This window comes from Orycteropus afer, unplaced genomic scaffold, assembly GCF_000298275.1.
Source record: "Orycteropus afer afer isolate SDZICR_OR568_19922 unplaced genomic scaffold, OryAfe1.0 scaffold00016, whole genome shotgun sequence".
Lineage (NCBI taxonomy): Eukaryota > Metazoa > Chordata > Mammalia > Tubulidentata > Orycteropodidae > Orycteropus > Orycteropus afer.
This window is the reverse complement of record NW_006921603.1, coordinates 9000057-9027310: the sequence shown is the minus strand read 5'-3', so window position 1 is coordinate 9027310 and position 27254 is coordinate 9000057. Positions and strand designations below refer to the sequence as shown.

The window sequence follows — 27254 nt, the reverse complement described above, 5'->3', positions numbered from 1 at the left end:
AAAAAGCTTGCATATGTTTATGCTGCTAAACAACTATGCCAAATTGCTAGCAATCCTGTTTGTGCCAAATACCATGGAATGGGGCTGCTATGGATATAATTCTTTTACAAGGGGAGAATATTCAACTTCAAGCAATTCCTTAGCAAGGGAAGTGAAAAATAAAATGAAATTAATAGTTAAATAAAAAAGAAGGGCTGTTTGACACAACACGTTCTCAAAGCCTCATTGAACCTTGTACTATTTCAAAGCTATCAAGAGCTCTGCCTCGGCCTTGATTTAATCTGAATCAATGCATAATGCAACAAAGCTGTTCATAGTACATTAATTTTACTTCTATTTCAAGCAACCAGTTTTCAGACAACATTGTAATCATTCGTAGTTATATAAGTTTATAATGGCTGCGAGTGTTCTGTTGCAATCAGTGCCAATTGCTATTAGGTATGTAAATTGTTATGTAAAACATACAGGTTTGACATTCTTCATCAAAATGACACATGGTTTTAATCTAGGAAGATAGGATTGGAGAAAATAATATTTCAAGCCAGGGGCTCATTGCTTTGTGAGCCTCTAAATTCAGACAGAGGCAAATATATATTTGGTTGCAAAATCAGCAGCAGATCTGTGTTCCTGCTATTTTTGTATGGAATTCTGCTCAGTTCTGAGTCCCCTGTTCTACTTACAAATAAACGATGGCACTTAAAATGTACATGTCAAAGTAACTCAAAACAGGGTCCCCAGTTGAAATCTGTGTATTTCTTACTTCCTCTGAAGCCAGATTTTTATCTTTTAACATATTTAGGGCTTAGGGAATATATTTTTCTCTTTGTGGTTGTTTTGTCCACCTTTAAATGTCCTCCTTTTAAAAGCTATCTTTTTTACAGGCAACATCTGTGCCTGATAAAGCTACGTCATATTATTATCTCAGAAGAAAGGCGTTAGAGGCACTTAAGATTGACAAAACAGAAAATGAGAAACTTTCAACATGTCTATTTCCAGTCATAATCAGTGAATTCAAGCCTATAAATATCTCCCTGTAACTGCCCCAGAAGGGAACAATGTAGCGGAAAGAGACAGGGAAAAATGCCTGGTTTGGATGACTTTTAGATTTAGTATAAACATTGGGCAACAGCCCCAAATTAGGATTTCAACACAATCTCTTGAGTAAATTTTTTTTCTTTCAATTCAAAGATTCTGAACAGTTTTAATATTTCAAAAATGAAAACAAGTATACTTACTCTGTTTAAAACCTAAATAGGGTATTCGTTCTATTGGTGTTTTCCTTTCTTTCATGTATTTATAAAGTGCCACAAGGAATGCCTGCTCATCTGCCCTGCACTCTTCACCAATGGCAACCTTTGGTTTTTCTTCATTTGAGACTTTCTTACAGTTATTATGGTTATTCTTCGGCTTATTCAAGGCTGACCTAGCCTCACATTTTACCTGAAAAACAGAAAATATGGCACATCAAATTAGGGACAGCCCCAGAGTGCTTACAAAGACATCTCTACTGACCCCTTTCACTGAATGGGAAGCCTGACTTAGTAAATCACTCTGTTTTATAACAGCTTTTAAGAGACATCACTAAATACTAATTTTTTTAAGCCAGGGCATGGTAAACCTCTGTAAAGGGCAGACAGTAAATATTACAGGCTTTTAAGCCATACAGTTTCTGTCACAGCTACTCAACGTTGTTGGTGTAGTGTGAAAATGGTCACAGACAACATGGAAAAAGATGGGTATGGTGTTTCAATAAAACTTTATTTATAGAAACAAATGGCCAGTAGGCCATTGTTCACCAACCTTCTTTTAGAGTCCCTACAGTTATGCTGATATGAAACTACCAACAATATTTGATCCAGTTGGGTCCATTCTACTGCCATTTTATCACTTTATTTTCCTAAGGGGCACCATCAGTTAATGCCCTTGGACAAATCCTGCCTTCTTAACAGACAGCCCCATATTTGGCCCTTGTATCAAAATGAGAGGCAAGTTTCCTTCCTCCATACGAAACTCATCTTGTTGATGCTCTCTGCAGCAACCTTGAAAAACATAAGCATGCCAATGCCAGAAGATGGTGGCATCAGGAATAGCAGCAAGATTCCAGCTGTCTGTGACACTAGGGTATACCCAAACATACTCTGTAGAATACAAAGGATCCCACACTTTGATGGAGGTGTCTCGCTTTTCAGTCAGTTCTGTTGAGTCCACCCTAACTCATGTGGTGACCCCGACTCATGGTGACCTTATGCATCTCACAGAAGAACTGTGCTCCCGAGAGTTTCAATGACTGTTTTTTTCAGAAGTAGCTCTCTAGGCCTTTTTTCCAGGCATGTGGGGATGGACTTGAACCTCCAACTTTTTGGGTAGCAGCTGAGTATTCAACTGTTTGCATTACCCAGAGACTCTCAGAATATAATAGGAGATGTTAACTTGCCAGAAGAAAGACTAGAGGTCAGCTGAAAACCCAAGAAGTGTTAGGGAAAAGTTCCATAATTAGAAAACAGATAGTGGTAAACAGGCACATATTCTTCCTTCTCCATTAGAGGCAAACATGGAGCTGGGTACAGCGAGCTGCCAACCTAACGTTCCCTCCTCTGGCCTGTTCTACAAGAGGCCTTTGATGGTTGTTAAATATAACGCTACGTTGCTGAGCTATTTTAATTGTAAAAGAGGGAAGTACAAAGGGTCAGACCTTGAGTTCAAGTGTGCCCATGGGGAATGTGTACATTCCAATATTCTTTACATCTCCATATCTAACTTCGGGTGAGAAGAGGGCAAGTACTGGAGAAATGTTCCAAATAAAAATCTTCCACGGTCTACAACATTTTCCTTTCCAGATTCTGACCCTTCTTTTTATTTCCCTGCAAATCTTCTTTCCCAAGCACTGAGACCATAAAAGATGTTGCTTACTTATTAAAGGGAAAAGTATTCTCTGAAAGGGCTTTCTTTATTGCTTATTCTCTCAAATGAACACACTAGTTTAATATCTTTAGACTGGTCCCGGAAAAATAAAACTTCCAGCACAACTCATCAAAATGGGCCTCTAGATAAGATTTTAATTTTGAAGGGACTATAGAAATGGGATTAAAACCTTCTTCCACGTAGATTTTTTATTTATAATATTTTCAAACTTTAGTGCTTTGTAACATTATATGAAGAGGAACATCCTGTGAAATGTGATGTTGTCAGATTTCACTGTCAGATTTTGGGTTGTTGGGTCTAAAGTTCTAATGAAATCTGTAATTTAATGGCTTTTTAGAAATCTTAAAATCTCTCTAATTTTAATCTGTACTGTCCTCTGGCCTTTTTTGAGTATTTACTGTGTAGCCAGGCTCTGTTCTAAGCATCTTTCAAGTATGATCTCATTCCATGCTCACCATACTAATGAAATGGGTTATTATTCTCCTTTTAGAGATGAGACTGAGTGAGGTAGAGAGTGGGATGAGTAACATGTACAAGATCATCCAGTTAGTGTATACTGACTCTGGGATATGAACCCAGGCACAGGTAATCTCTGACTTATGACAGGGTTCCATTCTGACAACTCCATTGTAAGTCAGTTCTGATGTAAGTTGACTACCAATTTTGTGTGTGTGTGTGTTTATTGCTTTTTATAATGAGTATCTTTATAAATCTGATCTTTCATCATATGTAAATGAACATCTGAGAATGATAACATGAGCAAATTACATGCTGCAACATTGTATGTAGTACGTGTTACTATCTGTAAAATGTACAAAAAAACATGGTCATAAGTGTGGCTTGAGTTACAACTTGAATATGTCATAAGTTGGTACTATCTGTACTCTAAGTCTAGGGTTTGTGGTTTTAAACACTATAAACTTCACTGAAACTCTTAATAAAATTACTAAATTGGTAGTCAAAACTTCCAATTAAAAAGCTTATTTTAAATGTAGGTATTAGAAAGCCTAGAGCTTAAAAATGTGATTTAAATAATATGAACTAAAAGAGAAAACTAGATAACTTCCAAAGTTTTAAAAAACACCATTCTTTCTCTAAGACATTGAGCAAAGGGGTGGAAAACAACACTGATTCAATACCTACATGCAGCTAGATACACAGCTATGGGCCTTACATATTCTACCTTAATCCTAAAAGAGAGGTATGTTAGTCTCATTCTACAGTCAAAGAAACTGAAGCTCAACGAGGTTATTTAACTTGCCATACAGCTCACGAGCGACAAAACTCCAGGTTAAGAACTCAGGTCTGCCTCACTCTAAACCCAACTCTTGTACAAACACCAGTAGGCCTGAGGTTTGTGTATACAACTAGCTGAGTCTTTCATAAATAATTTTCAGGTGTAATGGGGGCAATTATCTATATTATTAGGTCAAAAGCCCCACAGGTAAGGGTGTATGAGGTTTCTCCTCAGTGTTCAGTTAGTTGCTTACTCTTCTGTGTCACCTGCATAGAAACATCTAGAAACAGAAGGAAAGCACAGAGGAGGTGCACAGACCTTGTCAAGAGTAATTCAGACTCTGCTTTACAGCAAAGGCTCCAGGTGAAGCCAGGCTGCCACCTACTGAACTCTGAGCCTTAGTTGGTTTCCCCAACATGCACTCCTGGGAGGCCAGGTGCATGGTAAGCAGTGAGGAGTAGTTTCTTTTCTTGGACTAGCTCAGTAACATTTCAGGCACAGATGAGCTCTTGAAGGTATTATTCTGTTTATGGGTAGGATCAGGACAAGCTTCTTTCTATATTTTTCCACATTTATCCAAAACATTCTCAACATTTTAGAAGAACTGTTTCCACAAATCTACTGAATTATTATAGTACAGGTGTCAATGGAAACAGAAGCTAGTCTTCCTGTGATCTTGAGAGAGCTGGACTTTTTGATGGTGACAGTCATGTTTTTCTGACCCTGAACACCACACACCTGTTGAGAACTCACTTTAAGTGAGTTCACTTTAAGTGCTTTGGGGTTTCTGCAGAACAGTGCTGCAAGGGGACTGAAGAAGTGCTAACTGCACACTTCACATTTAACATTTTCAATGAACCACCACCTATTCAATATTAACCATATCCATCCACGGGATTGAGTTACAAATAATCCAGCCTCCAACTGAGGTGTCAAGATGTACTGAACCAGCAATAAAGAAGCCAGAGTTCTAATCTTCATTTGGTCACTAATTTGCTATGTGACCCTCACTCATTCTCAGTAAAATGGGAAGGATAATCCTTGCGGGAAGTTTCGAGGACCAAATGAGATGAAAAATACTGAAAAACATTGAAAGTATAACATTTGTGAAATATTGAAAGTATATTTGTGATTTAAATGAAAGAACATATTGCACATCACGGTTTCCCTTTTTATGTTGCTTTTGGAATATAAGCCACCTGTTATACACTTCTGGCCTTTGGGAAATGCTTACAGGATGTGAGAAGTGACTTGTCTTCTACCAGTACAGGCCATTCATTGGAGACGTAGGTCAAGATGATTTTTATGGTATAGTCCACCCCATGAACAGGCCTGGGCCCCGGTTCTGCTGCTAGATGATGACTCCAGGCAAAGAGCAAGGCTTGGGCTGGACACGTTCATGACACGCATTTTCAGAGAACTAACAGTCTCCTCCCCTTGTTCCTTTTGCTATCTCGGGAAGCCATCAAATTCTCCCTGCCTTAGAAAACAGGGTCAGACAAAGCTAGTTTCCATGTTGTCATTGACAGAGTGCAATGTTTAGGGGGTGGCAGGCAAATAACTTGACTTTTTTTTTTTTTTTTTTGCAGTCTTGGACACAACAAACCCAGTGGATCTTCAATCTCAGATCTTTTCTGGGTGGCGCTGCAGGAAGGTGTCTATCTCCATAGTTAGAAAGGTTGTTTGTGGCATTTCTGAGAAAACAGTCACATAGATCTTTGTCACAAAGTCAAACTGCTCACTTTCCCCTAAAATGTTGCTTCCATTCAGCAAATGGTCGGATGGACTCAGGTTTGTAATCTCTACTATAACATTACATGAGAAAAGGCCACTTTCATACAAAAGATCTGGTTTTTTTTTTTTTTTTTTTTGGTCTTTCGTGGCCCCACACTTGGCTTATTCATTCTGTGGGGATTTTACATGTCTCTCAATAGTCAAGCTCATCATACTTCAAACCTGCCAATCTTTCTTTTCTGTGTGAAGCAGTCTTGCCAGACACACCAGAAGCAACTAAATCAGGATTATAATCCAAGACTCCGAGAAGAGCAAGGGAATTAGATCAGTCCCCAGACGCTGAATGTAGCATGCCATTCATCCATTCACCTTTCAACTCCATTCACCACTGAACACCCATAATGGAAGAATCAGCCATTTCCTTGTAAAGATTCTGAATGGCAGCACTGGCAGAGGTAGGGTAAAAGAGGTAACTTAAAATATCCAAGCCTGACTATTTATTCCTCCTTTGGAGGAAAGGTCAGTGATCATCAAATACAGCCCATCTGAAGAGCAGGCTGCTGTTGCCTTACTTTTGTGAGTCCCGAGTTGCATTCCGTGGAACGAACCTTGGAGGTACTGTTGTTCAGATTAATTTTATGAGTTTCATAAAACTCCCTGAGGCATATTTTGGTAGTGACTTCAATTGACATGGGAAGGGGCTTCATCCTGCTGGGCTCAGGTACAGAACATGTTTCAATAAACACATGACATCATCCTAAAAATATGGGGCAGGATGCCAACACAAGAAATCAGCAGTGCAAGCCTGGCCAAATGCTTCGGTCCTAAAACCTTCTTACTCCATTCTGCAGTATCTTGCAGGAATCTGCAAACCACATCACAGGGTGCACTGTTCTTGCTGACATCCTTTAAGACCAATCCAAAGGCCTAGGTAGGTTGTTCTGAGGATGTCTTTCTTGGTATCCATGTGAATGTGTTCCCAGAATGTTAAAAGAGCAGAACAAAAATATCTCTAAGCAAAGACAGATTTTGTTTTTAACCAGAAAATGGAAAATACATACTTCTACTGGTTGATCTCTTCTTATTCTTTAAAATCTTGGAAGAGATGAAAATCTCTTAACCAACAAGTCCTCAAAACTTCCTGATGAAATAATCCTATTTGAAGATAAGATTTGTAGAATGTGAATGCCTAGGATTTATTTCATTATTGGGAGGGGATGAGTGCATGGGAGACACACAGAAGATTGTCAGTATATGATGAAATTCTTGTTTTTCCGTATAAGATTCCAAATGCTTCTATTTTCAGAAGTTTAGACCTTGGATCTGAAAACATGGTGCCAGTTGAAACGTGGTCTTCAATTTAGGTTCTAAAGGAATTATTACTGTTGTTGGCACAGAAACAACACCAAAATGCAAATACTGAGAAAACAGCCATGGAAATTTGACCCAAGCCCACAAAAATAAAAAAGATAAGTCTAAAAATTAAAAAATGGCACTTCACCTTTCCTGGTGCTAAATATTTCAGGCATGCACTTTCAAGATTCCAAAGAATGTTTAGGCAAAAGAGGAGGCCTTGAAAAAATAGACCAGAATTTGCACTTCTATTCTATATTAACAGAGTTCTTTAAAAACATACAAATACACATGGGTGTATGCATATATATATGTAAATATATAATATATATCTATAAAACACTTTAATTTCACTCTAATGTAAGTAAGAGGTACCTCTGGGGGGAAAAAAATAAGCAAAAAGGTTCATTATAATCATTTGTAATTTCATCCTCTGATAATCTCTGAAACATACTTACATGAATACACTCAGAAAGAAGATGGTTCAGCTGGTCTATTTTTGATATGAGCAAAGTAAACTATGTCATTGTGTCACCTACTATAAAATCTCAACCTCAATGACGTGGGCGCTTAATCATCTGTCCTTTACCCAACAGGCCAAGCTGGGAGGTGGGAAGTCTTTCTGTTGACTAATCAAAATGCCTACACCACCCCACACACCCCCCTCCACACACACAGGGGGAGGGGAGGTGGCAGGAACAGACAGAGCAGACAGCTTCAAAAGCTCAGAATACCAAAGTCAGAGTCTGCATTGAAAACTTCCACTAAGACACAGAGCAGAGAGATAAAGAGAAAGAGGAAAAAAATTAGAAGATGTAGTAAAATGAATGCCATGGAATGAATGACTGTACCTTGGCAACGGCTTTGCCATCAGAATTGTTGTTGGGATCCTTAATGCCACTGAATGAGTCTCTTCTCTGCGGACATGATTTCTTTTTGCGTGGTCGGCCTTTAAGATTTGGCGCTGAAAACAAACGGAGAACAACTTATATACATTTTATTTGCATGAGGTTCCTTTTTAAAGACTGAGCATTCATACTCAGGTGGTTCCCCTAATTGTGTGGCGAAAGGTACACATACATTCATGGCAGCCAACGCTCATTTTATGCTTCTCTCCCCGAAGTCTGCATCTTTGTAGATGATACAGTTCTGTACATGTTTCCCAAAGCTCATCCATTACAGTTCAACATGTCTAATTAATATAAGTAAAATGAAGCTCTTAGTTCTAAAGAATGATGGTAGAGAAAAGGTAAAGAAACATGTTGGATTGAAAGACAGCTCTGAACCAGCCTCCGAGATTATTCTTTGTTTTTTGTTTTGTATTCTGTTTTCAGAAACCTAAGTGATATGCCAGCCCATTACGGTATCATAGTAATGTAACGTTTGAAAACATCTCACTTCGAAAGTGTCTGCAGGCATCAAATTATGCTAGAGATAGGTAGATAAGATAGCTATTCAGAGAGGCACTCATGATAACAATCTGAAAAATATTATCATATGTATTTACTAATAATACTGCAACCAGCATGTTTCAAATCTTAACAAATCTGGCAGATACATTTAAACCAGCATGCTTTCTTTTCTTTTTTCATATATTTGTTTATGAAAATCTTGAAGACTATTTAAAATACTTTCCAAAGATCACACTGGGGTAAGTCTGATACTGAAGGGGTTTACGTTTCTCAAAAGCTGTAGATAAGGTAACAAATTAAAGTTATATTTCATCCTTGATACTGAATTTGATTCCCTCTAAGGTCCACACACACACACACACACACACACGGGGGGGAGGCTGTTGTTTACTGCGTTCTGACTATCCGACATTAACTTTCATATTTAACTTCATCAGTCACCGAAGTCAAGCAAAACTAAAACAAACCAGCTAACTAACCAGCCCTTGAACAATCTCACACTAATAAATTACACCCCAAACAAATTATTTCAAATCTTTCAAAGCAGCCACATTTTTTTTATTATTATTATTCCTTTAAGGTCTATTTATGACAATGCCAAATCTGAACAACACAAACGCTCTTAGTTGTTGTTAATCTTACTTATGTCATGCAGTTAACCAGTGCTTTCAGGACACTGTACATTGTGCTAATTTTACAAACGAATTCCACTCATTTGCTTTTTTTCTGTGGCTAAGAGTTTGGCTGTTGACAAAGCCCGAGAAAGCAGAGCTGCCTTTGCCATTAAAGGCCAAAGTTTCAAAAGCGGGTTTTGGGCTCAGGTTTTTCCTCCCTAAACCGCTCTCCTCCCAGATCCCAAAACATTTGTCAGAAAGAACATCTCAGAAAGCCAGTGGGGAATGATCAAAGGTAAACAAGCTCACGAACAAAAGTGAAAAGAAAGTTGCGATTACCCATTCCAGTCGACAAACATCTGCCTGACTGATGCCTGTGCTCACGAACACGCCAGCATGTGACTGCTCCACCAGTACATCCCTAGAAGTCTCGACTTGGTGTGGATGTCAGCTTTCCTCCAAATGCGAGCTGTGAGGCTGAGCGCGCAGCTTACAACTCCCTTCCCCCCGCAGCTCCATTACTCATGTAAACACACAGCAGTGACTAGCACCGAGAGTGTGTGGGATGAGAGCTGAGGACTTTGCTGGAGTTGCCAGACTGGCAGGGAGGGCTCTGCTCTCTCCACCTCCCTTCACGGGGCTGGTGATTTCATCCGGCTTGTTTTGTGGCTTCTGACCTCTTGCTCCCCTGTCAGAACGTGATGCCATGTTCCATGAATCTGACACAGCCTGGAGCCAGGGCGTGGACTATGTTGTCTAGAAGACTTGGGGTAGCACAGAAGTGTTTCCACAACTGACCCAAGTGCTAAGACTTTAATGACTGTGAGGGAAGGATGTACTTTCATGTCCCTTATCAAAATAATAGTCGAGCAGAACGCTGACAGAAACAAACAGAGATTGGAGCAGGTTGGAGGCATTTCGTGAAAAGGAACAAAACAATAGAGCCTCTGTTCTAAGACTGGTTACTCTGATCTTCCTTTCCTAACGTTTTGGCGAAAAACATTTAAACATGAAAAGCATTCAAATCTAAAAGCCCTTTCAGAGAGAGGGGACTTGTATGGAGCATACTGTCTTAAAAAGAAGGCAAAGGTTCCAGAAACTGACAATTACTCATCCCCAAATCATATCTATTTTCTCCATTCTTTGAGCTGTTTTCAGAGCCCAGAGAACACATGTCCTTCCCAGCAGATTCTGAGAATTACAAATTTAGAACACAACTTAAACCCTAAATGGGATTTGATCAAGAAAAAAGCCATTTGATCGTAATAAGGCAAGTACACTGGTATTTCAGGTATGGTTAGGTAAATCCCACCAGCTGCTCAAGTACCTCTGTTATCTCCCCTTAAGGCTTTTTTTTCTGTCCCTTTCCTTTGAGTATATCACTTTATTCCCTTTACTATAATTGTGTTCTATGGCTTATCATCATACCAGACTAGAAAGTCCTTAAGTCCAGGACCATGTCAGACTTATTTCCCATTTGTTTCAGCACAACACACAGGAGGCAGTGTTACATAACATGTATTTGTTGAATGAACAAATTAATGGAAATAAAGATGCCTATGTACTCATCCTTCCTTTCCTCACGAGCTGGGCCTGCCAACCTCACCACATGGTATTCTTATCACAGTGGATATTTGTCAAACAGCATTCACCTTTGCTATTTATTCTTAAACTCTGGGAGCATAAGCCAGTGACTTAAGTTTGTAAGAAGAATAGAAACTAAAGAAGTAAGGCTTTTGGCTCTGGACTCAATGTTAAGCCATTGTGTCTGTTTTTTTGGTAGGGCCATACTCTAGTCCCATGTGCAATGTCCCAATGCCCTAAAGGACAAATGTTCAATGTTCCAGGGGTTGCAAGCATGTAGGAGTCTCTATAATACCTTCACAATATAATTATAGAACTTTTAGATACTTAAGACCCCAGGGTAAAGCTTTGAGATTGAGGGGCTGGCTCCTGGTAATAATACTACTGGCCTTGAAGCCATTTTTCCCCCTCCAGAGTAAAGAAATCAAATCATTTCCTAGGTGGATGAATGAAAACAAATGTCTGTATGGTGGTCATCCTTAGGGGTAGAATGGAGTCAGGGTAGGAGGTCTGGCCTTTAATTCTTTTATATAAGAGACAATTCCACATATATCTGACCTTTTCTTGAAAGCTACATACCTACTGACAAAACCAAAATTCTAAGACTCTAGAATTAGACCGGGAGCTCTGGTAGCATAGTGCCTAAGGCACTTGACTGTTAACCAGAAAGCTGGCAGTTCAAACCCCCAGCCACTCGTGGTTCAAACCCACCAGCACTCCTCAGAAGGAAGGTTGGGCAATCTACTTCAGTAGTGATACCGCCTTGGAAACCCAAGGAGGAGTCGCTATGAGTCGGGGCCGACTCGATGGCACATAACCACAACAACAACAGAATTAGACCAGGTCCAGTGGTTTAAGGGAGACTGATCTCCACCAGCCAAGCCATGCTGAGGGCCAGCAGTATACCTACTGATCTCATAGCTGTTTCCAGACAGTTCTACCTAAAAAATAGATAAATGATAACAAAGCAGTAATTGTACACTTAACTTTTACCTATGTCTATAATCTCCTGCCTCATACTGGCTTGGTTCATCATATAGAGTCTACCAAATGTTCTTTGGACAAATGTTCAATACTATACATGAATATTAATAATAGGTAATAACAATAGCTAACACTGATTACTTTCTATGTGCCAGTCACTGTTCTTATTTAATAAGCACTTTACCTGCTTATTAAATTAAATAACTCATTTAAAATTCACAAGAAGCCAATGAGGAAGGTACTATTATTATCCCCATTTTACAGACCAGGAAACTGAGAGACTAAATCACTCATCTCAGGTCGTGTAACCGGTTATCAGTAGAACGATTCCAACCAAGCAATTGGGTTTCATCTAATTCCCTTAATAAAATAATAGCTCCTACTTTAAGCAACTTCTCTCTAACAGACAGAGACACATACACTCACTCTGCTTCTGATGAGGCATTTATATTATTAACTTGGCATTAACAGGGAGCTTTCTCCAAAGAAAAGGACACTCAAATAGCACATGGGAGGGCACTGCAAACACTGCTGGCAGCAAGTAGCATCACAATGGCTTGACAATGAGCAAGGTCCACATTAGTCCTGTATCAGCAGTAGGTGGCAAGACTTCCCCTTAAGGCACTGAATTCCTATAAAACTTAGAAACCCAGTGGTTACAGTCCCAGAGATGCGAATGTTACCCTGTCACAGTGGGCCATTGTCTTTTCTGCCTAAAAGGTGTAACAAGTACTGGTATCCCTCACTTTTAGAAAGTTCACTTTGCCTCACTTTGCTTTCACGAGAGACCTCCCTAAGTACCTCAGGAGTTCTGGTGGTGCATGGGGTAAGGCATTTGGCTACTAACCTGGTCAGTTCAACCACCAGCTACTTTATGGGAGAAAGATGTGGTAATCTATTTCTGTAAAGGTTTATAACTTGGAAACCATATAGGAGTCGCTATGAGTTGGAATCAACTTGATAGCAGTGGGTTTGGGTTTGGACCTAAATACTCATTTTTACTAACTGAAGAAAATCCGAAGAGGAGTTTTGCTTTTATGAAAAAAGGTGAAAAGAGAAACTACCGTTCAGCATTTGCTTTACAGTGAGCCTTTAGAGGCAGCATGCACCCCGAGCAGAGATGGTGGCAAAGCCAAGCCCCTTCCCTGGGAGCTACACTCAGCATCACAGTATCAAACATCCACAGCTTTGCACTGTGTCCGGAACACTATATTTTAGTGTTCCTTTAGGCTTTACGTGCTATTTGTAGATTATTTTTCGGGTTTGGGAACACCCAAAATTTTCTCCAGTGGAAATGAATGCTTAATGCTTCTTAGCTTTATCCCATTTCTGTTTATGGGAGTTTGGTTTAACAGGAGCATTCTGCTTTTGGATAGCGGGGAAAACCTGCACTCACCTTTATGACATCACCACTATTTCTATATGTGTTAATCCCCCAAAGAATCAAGTTACCTCTCAGTGTTCTGGGCTAGTTTGGCATCTAAACCAACCCCCCCACCCTCCGCCACCCACCATGTTTTATTTTGTTGTTTTTCTTTTTTGGTAAAACACTCAAATATTAATGAATTACATAGTCTCTTAGGAGCTCTAGTAGCATAGTGCCTAAGGCACTTGACTGCCAACCAGAAGGCTGGCGGTTCAAACCCACCAGCCACTCCTCGGAAGAAAGGTTGGGCAATCTACTTCCGTAGTGATACTGCCTTGGAAACCCAAGGAGGGGTCGCTATGAGTCAGGCCCGACTCAATGGCACATAACAACAACAACAACAACAACATGGTCTCTTTAAAGGATCTCTGGTTATGCAGTGGTTAAGGCATTTGGCTGCTAACAAAAAGGTCTGTGGTTCAAACCGACCAGCCACTCTGCATAAGATAGACGAGACAGTCTGCTTTCACAAAGATTTACAGTCTTGGAAACCCTATGGGGGTCACTATGAGTCAGAATTGACTTGATGGTAGTGAGTTTGGTTTTTGAGTTTTTTTATAGTTTCTTTATTTTCTTGACAATATAACAAAACATTTTTATAAGGTTCTAGAAGCTTAGAGTTGCTGATCTTAGTCTATGTATTTATTTCACTGTGGGCTCAGACAAGTAATGTGGCAGGACAGGGCAGGTGTGGGAACCTTTCATCTCAACCCCAACTCTTGCAATAATAATAATAAAACAAAGGAAATGTAACCAGTTACTGGCAAAGTAAATTGCTTTTGGCTTAAACATTCCTGTTTTTTTTCTACTGAGTTCTTCCTGTCATGACCGTCTCTTTTTTTTAATAACATTTATGCTCTTGGAAATACCACGGAGATAAACTGCTATAAAAGCCGGATTGACTCATCAGTTAACAACTCCTTCTTCCCATTTCTCAGAGAAGGTTTTGTTGCCAACACAGCTACATATTCTCTAGAGAAATCTTTTGTGAGCTTCTACCCAGAGATAGGAGTTGCTTGCTGGTGGGGACGGGAATCAGGGGAATGGAAAACTAGGCATAATTTTTCAGAGTTTGACACTAGGGGTCAATGTCTAAAGGAAGTCGACAGAGCATTAACTCATTTGATTTGCAAGTTGTGTGTATGTGCATGTGTGTGTGTGTGTGTTTTAATCATGAGCCAGAAAACAAAGCTCCATGGATGGAAGTATTAGGAACCGACAAACATTGTTCTATGTATAGTATGTGTACTGATAATACTTTGCATTTCTGGAATGCCTTTCCTCTGAGGATCTCAATGCTCTGATACATGTTCTTTACAGACAATAATCTCAAAATACTTTGGCAAGTTTCAGCACGGAGCATTGCTTTTTCTGGAAAAAAAAAAAAACCACCCTAATTTAGTTATCATTTACTGTGTTCTATTTTCACTGTTTCCCTTTTGACTATTTAGAAACTTCCTCTTTCACTACAACAAAAATAGGATGAATGTTTTTAAAGTTATTAAGGTATGAGCAAAAGATTTAGAAACCAAGAAAGGCAGAAGGCATGATCAAAGCCACTCCTGATATTTACGAGTGTCATAAAAGAAAGGCATTTCACAGACAATCTCTTACAGAATTTCAGTCATACTTGGGGGGAGTCGTGTGTTAAGCAGAAAGAAGCCCTCGGTCCTCATTTTAGCTTTAAGTTAAAGCCAACATCTCCCCCCTCCCTCATTGTGCATGTACTTTTATTTTAAGCCAACATTTTTAACTTAAAAATTCCTAAATGATTCTCTCAGACTTTCATTTCACGTTCACAATCACATTCTGTATACTAACTATACCACACAACAGTCCTCAGAGGTACACAACGTCCTTTGAATGTCTGACTCTTTTGTGAATTCACAAAGTGCTAATCACATAAAGATTTCAGAATACCCAAGTTTGCTTTTATTCTGTTTTCCTATAAATAGTCTCCCACACCCAGCAGAAATGTTTGAGAAGCAATTGTATTGTCTGAGCTACAAACACACAGGGCCATGAACAAGCACAACTCAATCTTATGGAATATTCTAATTTACATGAAGAATTTCAAGCAACAGGCACGAAAAACAATGCCATGAGAATGTTATTTTGTAATTGTTCTGATGGTTCCCTTCTAAAAGTAATTTTTTTTTTCTTTTTTTAATAAAGGCATTAAAAAGATGAGCCCAGACTCGAGAGCCAGCCCTAGATGTCCTAACTCTAAGTGCCACAGAGACCACAGGGCCCTGGACAACAACAAATGGCTGTGCTTTGGGGAAATTATCACCCCACACACACTGGAGGTAAAGGCTGGGGAAAGACCTGGGCTTTGGGTTTCCAAGTTTGACCAAGTTCAGCCATACTCCTACGCTGCCCACAAACTACAATGTAGGATTTCCAGTGAACTACACCCTCACAGAACCCAGGTCCCCCTTTCACCCACTGTGGAAAGACAAGCAGTTGTGTTGTTAGAAAGAGGGTGAAAAAAAAATGAAGCTGGATTTATGAGGTTCAGTCACTTTGGCTCTTTGTCAAAATCACTGAGATCCCCAAGAGTCACTAATAAGAGTGGAATGTATTACTGGCTTTGTCATACCTGACCCACTCGGGCAGTTTAAGTCCAAAACAGCCATGGACTTCATTGACTGCTCAACAAACCATGTAAGTAAACACTCTTGTAATCCCTTCCAAAACATGCCCGGTCTAACTCACTCTCTGTTTCACTCTTGTGAATGCTGGAGCAATTGTTAATGCCCCTGATCAAAGTTTTAGTAATTTCATAGGCATGTGATTTGCATAGCTATTTCCTGATCTGCCTTCTCTCTCTCTGCCCTGGAGGTCTTCATTTCTCAGAAACACTTAAAAACACAGATTATTTGATTTCTCCCCTTCCTCCAACCCATAAATGGAACAAGACTTGCTAGCTCATCTGTATTGCTAACTGGTCCTAAAGCATGTGACTCCATGAGTTCTTGTCACTAAAAGACAAGCAAATCTCTTGTAGAGTCAAGTTTTACCAGCAGTGATAGGCAGATACCTATCTTTATTTCCCTTCTGTGTCTTGAGTGGGAAGAGAAATTTAAATGACCAAATGTTATCTACCTATAGTTCTGAAGTCATGTAGTAAATTCCAAGGGAACATAGAAAAATGTCCAGAAAGCCTGTCATGGGTTTGTCTAGAAGGACACAGCAAATAACAAAGGGACTTTAGATGCTTTTTGCCACCATTCGAAGAATAAAGAAATTCCGGGAGCTGAATGTAGCTGTAAAGTGGGGGGGCGCGTAAATTCTGGGTTTTCAGAGGATTGACTCTCTAAGGGAAAAATTTTGGAAATAGAAAAGGAGATTGAAGTACATGTCAGTCCTTCCACCTTTACTCTCACTTTTTGGTTATCCACAGCACCCTCTAACAGAAATCATTCTCAGTTAAAGGCTCCTTTCAGGATCTGTAACCACCACCCATCTGTCAGTTTGTCTTACTGTGGTGGCCTGTGTGTTGCTATAATGCTAGAAGCTATGATACCAGTATTTCAAAAAGCAGCAGGGTCACTCATGGTGGACAAGTTTCAGTGGAGCTTTCGGACTAAGACAGACTAGGAGGAAGGAGCTACTTCTGAAAATAAGCCAAGGAAAACCCTATGGATCACAACAGAACATTGTTCAACATAGTACCAGAAGAGGAAGGCATTCCAAATTCAGCAGCCGCCACTATGGACTTGAGCACACCAATGACTGTGAAATGGTGCAGCACCAGGCCTTCGTTCTGTTGAACATGTCGTCTCCATGAGTTGGAATCTATCTACTCAATGGCAACTGGTTGATTTCAGAATCTGTAAAGGTTCACAGCTATTTTGCCTAACTTATTCTTCTTTGAGTAATGGGGTCTATACACCATGCCATGGACCATGCATGGTCTAGAATTTCCTGTGAATCAGGAGCCTATGGAAAGATTTCTTTCCCACAGAATCCCAAATATGCTGTAAAGAGACATCAGGGCAGAGTAAAAGCCTGAGGGGACTTGGCTTGATCCTTAGGTAAGAGCGGCAGCATATCGAGGTACCAACATAAAGAGCCCAATCTTCTCCCCAAGCTGTAGAGCTTCATTACAAAGTTACAAACTCAGCAACACCACAAGGGGCCTCTAAATACGCCACAGTAGTTTAAACTTTCACTTTAACATCTACCTGGCTACTTCTTTCTCCTACTGTTCATCTCCCCAGATGCCAGCTATTCACAAACCATTTCCAGGCACCAGGCCCAAGGCTCATCTCTCTCAGTGGAGAAGATCTTTCTAGACACTGAGGAAAAACTGCACACAATTAGAGTAAGTATGTTTCAATGCCACACTATATACTTTTTCTAAGGACTTAGGAATGTCTGTTTATTTATTTAGAAATCACTCTCATGTTTCTGGGTTTTTGTTTGTTTGTTTGTACCTATTCAATATTCGCATATTTAGTGTTCCTTAGTACGGCACCAGGGAGCTCTGGTAGCGTAGTGACTAAGGCACTTGACTGCTAACCAGAAGGCTGGCGGTTCAAACCCACCAGCCACTCCTCGGAAGGAAGATGGGGCAATCTACTTCTGTAGTGATACTGCCTCGCAAACCCAAGGAGGGGTTGCTATGAGTCGAACCCAAGGAGGGGTTGCTATGAGTTGGTTCCGACTCAACAGCACATAACAACAACAACAATAACAGTATGGCACTAGGTCCCTGGGAGATGCAAATGGTTTGCACTAGGCTACGACCCGAAAGGCTAGTCGTTTGAATCCACTCAAAGGCACATGTAAGAACAACCTGACAAACTGCTTCCATATGATTACAGCCTCCAAAAACCCTATGGACTGCAGTTCTACTTTGACCTACATATGGTAGCCCTGAGTTGAAACTGACTCAACAGCAATGGGTAGTAAGGAACTAAATAGTAAGAAGAGAGTATTAGTTTAAGATAATTGTCTTTTTTTTTTTTTCCTTCCCTATCTTCCCCATAGGCTGTGTAAGGATCCACTCTGGAAAAGCTTTTAAGGACAATTTCATTTCCACAATTTCATTTCCACAATTTCTGAAGAGTTTTTAAAGACAGAACCTCTTAAACACAGATACTTAATTTCTGTCTTTCTCTTCCTTTGTTACAATCAATAAGCTCACTCATTCTAGTCTATGATTGATACTTCTGTGGTGTTACTATTGAACATGACAGCATAGACATGAAAGCTACATTTTGTATTGACTAGCCTTGCAAGGAATGAACAGTAAATATCTGAACAGTTTTTAAGCCCATATATAAATGGAACATTCTTGTTCAACCATTTCTCCAGGTTTGGAAATGAGATATTCCATTTTCAACATTGAGGATAATTGATTTGTTACATCTCTAAAGAAAACATTCCTTGCTTGGAAATAAGTAAAAGACATTTGTGTGTGTGTGTGTGTGTGTGTGTGTATGCATGCACGTGCATGCACGCGTGAGAGAGAGAGAGAGAATGTGGATGAACATGGAGATATGTAACTTATTACAGGCTTGGACAAATATGTCATAAGAGATGTTTTAACATTTTAGTTTTTAAAACACAAACACATAAGAAAAAAAGTAAAAGGTCACCAAATAATAGGCTTCCATTTTCTTTAAAAAAAAAAGATCCCCAAAGAAATTTGTACGGAAAGGGCATTTTTCACTCTTTCTGTTTTCCACCTTTCCAAAACAACAATTTAAAAAGTAGGTTAGTTCCTATTTAGAAGTAAAAGTATGATGACTCTCGGTCTCTGAAACACTCTTCTTTGCTCAGATAATTCCCTCTCAGCCTTCCCTTATTTATGAGTACCAGTGCCATCTCTGACGAAGTACCTTAGTGGTCCCACTTCATTTGTCTGAGGCTATACACAAGCTGCAATACTGGAAAATGATTAAAAAACCTTTCTGCGGCGCCAAGGACCTCACAGATTCTAAGAAGAGTGTGTGTTGGAGCCTAGTGGAGTGATGTACAAAATGAGAGGAGAAAGGGGTCTGGAGAGAGACAGGAAAAGATCCCTATACCTGGTGATACACTAAGGACAGATGGCTTATAATCCGGGAGGGCTGTGGCGATTGCATGGTAGAATTCTTGGCTTCCACGTGGGATTGTTGTTTGTCGTTGTTGTTATGTGCCATCGAGTTGGACCCGACTCATAGCGACCCCTCCATGGGTTTCCGAAGTGGTATCACTACGGAAGTAGATTGCCCAACCTTCCTTCCAAGGAGTGGCTGGTGGGTTTGAACTGCCAGGCTTCTGGTTAGCAGTCAAGTGCCTTAGGCACTATGCTACCAGAGCTCCTCCATGTGGGATGTCTGGGTGCAATTCACAGCCAACACACCGCGGGGGCAGCCCATTGGTCTGTCATGGAGGCTTGTCTATTGCTATGATGCTAAACGGTTTTCAGTGGAGCTTCCAGATTCAGATGGACTAGCAGGAAAGGCCTGATGATCAACTTCGGAAAAACAGCCAATAAAAACCCTGTGGATCACAATGGTCTGATTTCATTGTGCATAGGGTCACTAGGAATTGGGTGCTGACTCAATGGCAGTCAACAACAACAGGGCAAGCTAGCGTGCTCAGCTCATAGGAATGAGAGTAACTTGTCCCATGGCGAAAACAACAGAAGACCATCAGAAACCCTAACTAACCTAAATCTTACATTGAATATAAAGAACACAAGAAAGAGGTTAGAACCTCTTCTCATTGCTTTTAGTGTAAGATAAAAGAGTTCTGGCTGTTAGAGCTGCTCTAATAGGCACAACTAGCCACACGTGGTTATTGAAAACTTGAAAAGTGCCTAGTCCTTTGCAAATGCACTGAAGTGGATTTCGAAGATGTAGTACAAAAAAGAGAAAAGAAAATAACAAATGTCATTAATAACTTTTTTATATTGATTACATATTGAAATGATAATATTTTGGATATACTGGATTAAATAAAGCATATTATTAAAATTAATCCCACCTGTTTCTTTTTATTTTATAAAATGTGGTTACTAGAAAATTTTAAATTATTTGTGGCTCACATTACATTTCTCTTGGATGAGGCTGGTTTAACAGTCAATAATTCAATGATATCATTGTAGATGTGTCCTTGGAAATATGTTTTAAAGAATGGACAGAACTAGATTAACATCTGCAACTAGAATAATCAGCAAAAATCACAATTCTAAGTTTCAATGCAATTTAGGATTTTAGCTTGCTAAACAGAAGGTCAGCGGTTCAAATCCACAAGATGCTCCACAGGAGACGATGAGGCAATCTACTTCCACAAAGATTTACAGCCTCGGAAACCCAACTCGATGGCAGTGGGTTTGGTTTTTTGGTTTATGGGTGATAGTCATGTATAGACATTAGTATCTGAAGATTTTGCCAAAGCTGAGCTCGCCCCTGTGAACTCAAATTTGATAATGTTTTACTCAAGGCTACTAAATGACCCTGATGAAGATGTTATTTCATTAACTTTCTTAACTAAGATGTCAAAGCAAATGTTAAGCCTTGGCAACAGACGGGGGGGGAGGGAGTCTGTCTAATTATTTATTTCACTAATTATTCTCTCCTGCTGCCAACATGAGTTGGGTAAAATGTAAGCTGTTTTCCTTATCCAGTGCAAACTGACTAAGAGAAAATGGAACTTGAGTGATTTTGGCTAGTTGAAGATGGAAGTTTTCTTAACCGCAAATTGTTGAATAAGTTCATGTTCTGATTGTGTTTTCCTTTCTAGAGATTTCATCTGAAACTAAGTAGAGAAATAGCATCCAATCAGGCTAAAAGGTATAGATATGGCCTAACTGACTTTGTCAGCCTGCACAGAGTCCAAAGTTTTATGCAAAAGAACGTGAGATTCGTTGATGACAGGCACTCCAGTAAACCAGAAAAGTTGACAAAACGAAAAGGTTTGAACTCCCGGGATAAGGGTTGTTGTTGTTGTGATTTGCCGTCGAGTCGGACCCAACTCAAAGCAACCCCTCCTTGCGTTTCCAAGGCAGTATCAGTACGGAAGTAGATTGCCCCATCTTCCTTCAGAGGAGTGGCCGATGGGTTTGAAACACCAGCCTTCTGGTTGGCAGTCAAGTACCTTAGACACTATGCTACCAGAGCTCCTTGGGGACAAGGGAGTGGAGTAAAATCAAAAAAGACCATGGGGCATAAGTCTGAAAAGATGGCTGCCCAAAGCCTAGCTGGATCCATGTCCTCCCAAATAACTGGTCACAGCAGCTGAAACCAAAGTCAATTTCCCTCCACCCCATCACCTTTTGATTTTTGTGGCAGCAGCAACCCAAAAACACAACTAGATGTTAACAGTCCTCCAAACACAACATACCGCCTAAAGGGCTACACACCCACCTAGATTCTTTTATGGGGCCTTTCTAGCGCCCCCCCCCCTTGTAAAAACAAAAGAACAGTAATGGTGGCAGTGGAAATAAGCTTAGGTTTTTTTTTTCTCTTCTCCCTAGAAGGCAAGAGTTGTTATAGCATTTAAAGCAGTAAAGCAGAGAGATTAAAACTAAAATCTCTGCAACATCAACAAAATGTGCAATGGATAGCCTATATTCTACTGTATAATACTTAAAATAATTTTTAATGAAATTATTTGGCAGGTTCAACTCATATCCAGAGAAGCAGTGTGCACACCTCTTGTATGTTGCTGGTATCTAACTATAGCAGTATTTGTCTTTGTCCTCCAAGCTCATTTATACCACATGGTATGCATATTTCAGCATCCAGCATTATTAACTCATGACCAACTGTCAGTTGATGGTTATCTAACACATGGGGTCTCCACAAAAGGGATCCTTATTTGGGCAAAAGCACCAGTCTGTCTATATTTTCCCTCAGAAGAACTTTATTTGGATTATTATTCGCTGTCAGTGGAAACTCAGAGGCTGCATGTGTGGCAACGGGAAGGCGGGGAAATAAATCCTTAGTGAGTTAAAACACTTAACTGATATTAAGAACCATTTCTAGCTTTGTTAGCCGAAAGCAAACTCTTCGTTGCCCTCTTGTGGTGAATCTATGAAATGTGGTGGGACACCATACAACCCCAGAAAATAACAAGACACGTTAATCAAATGCAGGTAAGGACATTCATCCTCGACAGAAACAGCCAGAAATCAAAACCTTATGTGTTTTAAATGTTTCAGAATTTACATTAAGCAGCCCTCCTATGTGGAGATGAACTGGTTGTGTGGGGTGGAGGAGAGGAGAGCCTTGTAATATGGAAATTAAAACTGTCTTTCTGCAATACAGTCACTGCACTATATTTACAACCATAACTGTTATATATGTGGCAAATTGATTTTTATGAGATTTAGAACCTTAAAAAATATCATGCCCACTGTTGAAAGTTCCTTCATAACCAAAAATAGACTGATGTTCCAACTGGTTTGGAATTATAGGAACCAAGGAAAGACGTCTGAATAATTCCCTAATATGGAAGAAAAAACACTTTAAAGAAAAAGTTAAAAAATAAGGAATAGTTTATTTGTTTCTGACAATAGCCAACATATGGAAGATTAGAATTTACAGAACCAAAGTAGGTATAGAATTTATCCATATCCTCTAAGAATAAAACTTTGTAAAATTCTGAACTCCAAATTTCACAGTCTGCTATATAATTTTTTATTTATCTCTTAAAAACACCATTTAAAATTTTTGTTGTACTTCCTTTAGGCAATTTCCTGCCTAACAGACCCATCCCTAAAAAGCAAACAAGCCTGGTATTAAAACAGACTTAAGAAAAAGCTGAGGGAAATAAGGGAGAAAACAGGACCAAGTACATAAGAACACAAACTATTTTTCATCTTATGACCCATAAATGTGTCATTTCTCTCTCTTATGCCGCTTGTACTTAAATAAAAGCTACTCCTGCGACCAGCATGAATAAAAATATTCTGTACTTTTAACATGATTTTAGGGGCAGATTAGCCTCAACTTGGCTTCCCTACTCTCATCACATCATATGTGGAAGCTCAGTTTTGCAACAACAGTTGTTTGGTTTTGTCTTTGAATTAGCAAAGTTCTTCAAGTAATTTTATTATAAAATTAAACAGCTGTGAGCTCTTTAGCAAAACATGATGATTCTTGTTCTTCTTTGTACTATTGTGCAAGTTAAAATACCCTTTCTTTTATGTCTTTTTATTCCAAAATGAATTCCCTAGTTAGCCTTGTTTAGCTTTAAAAAATAATAAAGAAGGGGTGGGGGGTACTTGGTATTTGCTAACCTCTGAAATTCGTCAGCGTTTAAGCACAGTGTGTTTACACAAGGTTTGTTCTCAAAGGGCTTTTGTTCAACTCCTATTATGAAATGAAAAATAATATTCTGTCCCAATATAATGCCAATCCTTTTGTACAACAAAGCTGCTCGCAAATATTTCTGTGGAGTAAGGCATCTTATGCCTATTTTGCAGATGGGAAAACTGAAACACTGCTAAATGTTGAGGAAGTTAGGAACTAAGATGTTCATAGAAGCTGGAATTAAATTTAGAATTTGACTCTTCGCCCAGGACTCTAACCATGGGAGGGCTCTGAGTCTTTGGAATCAACAGAAGGTCAATTTTAAGACATTCTTTTGACATCATTAACCACAGCCTCGGGCTCAGGGAAGTGGGGGTGGGGGTGGGGTGGGGCCTGGAACATAATACAGAGCTGTTAGGTGACAGGCTCTTGTGACATTATTAATAATATGGATTGCTTGATCCACTGCGAACTTTGGTGGCTAACTACCTAAGGTACTTGACTGCTAACTAGACGGCTGGTGGTTCAAACCCACCAGCCGCTCCTCGGAAGGAAGACTGGGCAATCTACTTCTGTAGGATACCACCTCGGAAACCCAAGGTTTCCACTGTGAGTTGCATCCGACTTGACGGCAGTGAGTTTGGTTTTGGGTTTTTGATCCACTGAGCTATATGTTCTAGGAAAATTCAGATGTTTAATAATTTCCTTTGTATCTTAAAAAAAATTAAATCCAGATTCGAAGGCTTGTGTAGAAAGTCCCCTAAAACAAGAGCCTTAAATACAATACATGATTAAGACATGAATTGTAGAAAGTGGCTTTTCAATGAATTTGAGCTAAAGGCCGCTGTTCGAACGAAGTTGGTGCATCCACAGATGCGATGCCAGTGGAGTCTCCTTTTGAGCAATTTACAGAATGATGGAATTCCAGAGCTTAGAGGAAAACTTGCTGTGTTGTTCTTAGCTGTTTGAGGCAGCAACTGATTCATGGGGCCCCATGCAGAACAGAATAAATGCTGCTGGGCCCTGTGCCACTGGTCCATTGTGACCCACAATGTTTTCACTGGCTGAGGTTTTTTTTTTTTTTTTTAATTAAATTTTTATTTTTATTGTAATTTGGGTGAAAATTTACAGAGCAAATACACTTTCCATACAGCAGATCACATACACTTTGTCTCATGACATTGACCACAATTTAGCACAATGCAACATCTCCTCTCCAAGGAGTGTATCTACCTCAGATAAATGATCAACTAGTATGCCTGTCTACTGCTTGGCTGGAAGCTACAGGTGTGTGTTCAATTCTAGACTTGAAGGACAGCTAGGGGCCATAGTCTCAGTGGTTCCACCAGGCTCCATCGGGCCAGTAAACCTGTTCCCCACTTTTTTTTTTTTTTTTCCCAAATGATTTTGAGTTTTGTTCCACATTGTTCCCCCTGTCTATCCAGGACCTCCTACAAAGATCCTCTTCCAGTGGTTGACAGTAGTATCACTGGCTGAGTTTTGGAAGTAGATCATCAGGCCTTTCTTCCTAGTCTGTTTTAAACTGGAAGCTCCACTGATATCTACCTGTTCAGCATCATAGCAACAGCAAGCCTCTGCAGACAGAGGGGTGGTACCTGCACGTGAGGTACACAGGCAGGGCATGGAACTCGGGAATCCCTCCTGGAAGGCAAGAATTCTATAACTGAACTGCCACCACTGCTCTCACAGGAGGCTTAGACAATATCTAGTCCAAATTTTCATTCTACACATGAGAACAGGGAGGCCCAGTGAGCTTGCATCTTGCCCAAAGTCACACAGCTAGCTGCAGGGCTGCAATAGACTCTTGTTTCTGTTGGCCCGTGAGCTCAGCAGCAAAGCTTTGGTAACAGATGGCTTTTGAATGGGCCCTAAATACCTCCACTTGGGTCTCTGCAGAGCGAGCACTGTCATCCCCAAGACCACGTTATCGAAAAACACTTTCCAAGGAACTGCAATTAATAAAGTCAATGAGAGCTGACAAGGACATTCCCACTGTGTTCAAACGCCAAAACATACAACTGAAAAAGCTCACTTGGAGCGCTCAGACCACGGGTCACTCTGGCAGCACTTCTGTGCGCCACACTCCCAGCTGTTTGCTCAGACCCAACTGCGAGGGACTGAGGGGAAAATGCTTGCAAAGTCATCAGGGCAGCACTCCGGCATTTGGCATCAACGCCTGCCACCTGCTCGCTTTTGTTAGGCTGGGCTGCAAAGGCAAGGCGCCCTTCTCAGGGTGAGGAAAGGCTTTGGGAATTCAGGACCTCTGGCGGCTAGAAGAAGGACTGCAGCCTACCTTGCTAAGGTTGTTGTTATGTGCCCTCGAGTCGGACTTGACTCAGAGCGACCCCTCCTTGGGTGTCCGAGGCAGTATCACTACGGAAGTAGATTGTCCAACCTTCCTTCCGAGCAATGGCTGGTGGGTTTGAACTGCCAGCCTTCTGGTTAGCAGTCAAGTGCCTTAGAGGCCACTGTTACCTTCCACCATGTTTCACATTTCGCACCTGGGTGCCTTTGTTTCTAGGCCCCCTCTGCTGCAATACCCTTCCCTTTTCAACTTTTGTCCCTCCTACCCCAACGCCTCTGAATAAAAAACAAAACAAAACAAAACAAATGGAGCTCTGGTGGCATACTGCCTAAGGCATTTGACTGCTAACCAGAAGGCTGGCGGTTCAAACCCACCAGCCACTCCTCGGAAGGAAGGTTGGGCATTCTATTTCCGTACTGATATCACCTCAGAAACCCACAGAGGGGTCGCTATGAGTCGGATCCAACTCCCCGGCAGTAAGTTTGTTTCTTGTTTTTGTTTGCCCCTACTCCTCTAAATAAACCAAACCAAAACTAAATCGGCTGCCAGCAAGTCATCCCTGACTCATGGTGACCCTATGTGTGTCAGAGTAGGGCGGTGCTCTGTAGGGTTTTCAATGGCTAATGTTTTTTGGAAGTAGATCACCAGGCCTCTTTTCCAAGGTCTCTCTGGATGAACTGGAACCCTCAACCTTTAAGATAGCAGCCAAGCTAACTGTACCACCCAGGGTCTCCAACTCCTCTAAATAGTTTCCCTAATTTCCTTCATCTCAGTCAGGTGAGCAACCTTGGTTTAAAAACAAAAAACAAAAAACAAAAACCTCACTGCCGTAGAGTCAGATCTGACTCATAGCGACCCCTCCTTGGGTTTCCGAGGTGGTATCTCTACGGAAGTAGATTGCTCAACCTTCCTGCTGAGGAGTGGCTGGGTCTGCTTCTATCCCAGCCCCTATCACTCTGTATTAAAACCATCTGTTTGCATGTCTCTTTCCTTTACCAGACTAAAAAAACTCTATTTGTCTTGGTTACTGTAACATTTTCATGGTGGGTGTTCAATAAAATCACATTCTGAAAGCAGTGTCTGGTACTTAAGAGTTCACCAAACCTTTGTTAAACAGCCGCTCCTGCTTGAGAAAAAAATCTCTGGGGAGGGTGAAGTGGCTGTCCGTGGTGGTCCCACCTACCTGTCTGGAACATCTTCTCTTAATCACAAGCACCATCAACAAGAGGAAGAAATGAACACGCACATCTTCATGCCTATCATGTCACTCTGAGACCCAGCCACTGTCCAGCATGAGTTGCTAAACCCAAACCTGTCCTGTCTGTGAACACCCACAGATCTGACCAGGCTCGCCAAGACACCCTCAAAGGCACAGGGACCCCAGTACTCCTGGAGCAGCCTTCCAC

At 40.5% G+C, this 27254-nt stretch overlaps 1 protein-coding gene across 1 annotated transcript in view; it reads right to left on the bottom strand.

Moving 5' to 3' along the window:
- Positions 1-27254, bottom strand: part of ARID5B (AT-rich interaction domain 5B) — a 209976-nt gene that overhangs the window by 34722 nt on the left and 148000 nt on the right. Inside the window, exons 6-7 of the mRNA XM_007958972.1 lie at positions 8098-8210; positions 1236-1440 (exon numbers count right to left, since the gene is read on the bottom strand). Coding sequence (XP_007957163.1) covers positions 1236-1440; positions 8098-8210 — 318 coding nt within the window. The remainder of the gene's footprint in view (positions 1-1235; positions 1441-8097; positions 8211-27254) is intronic.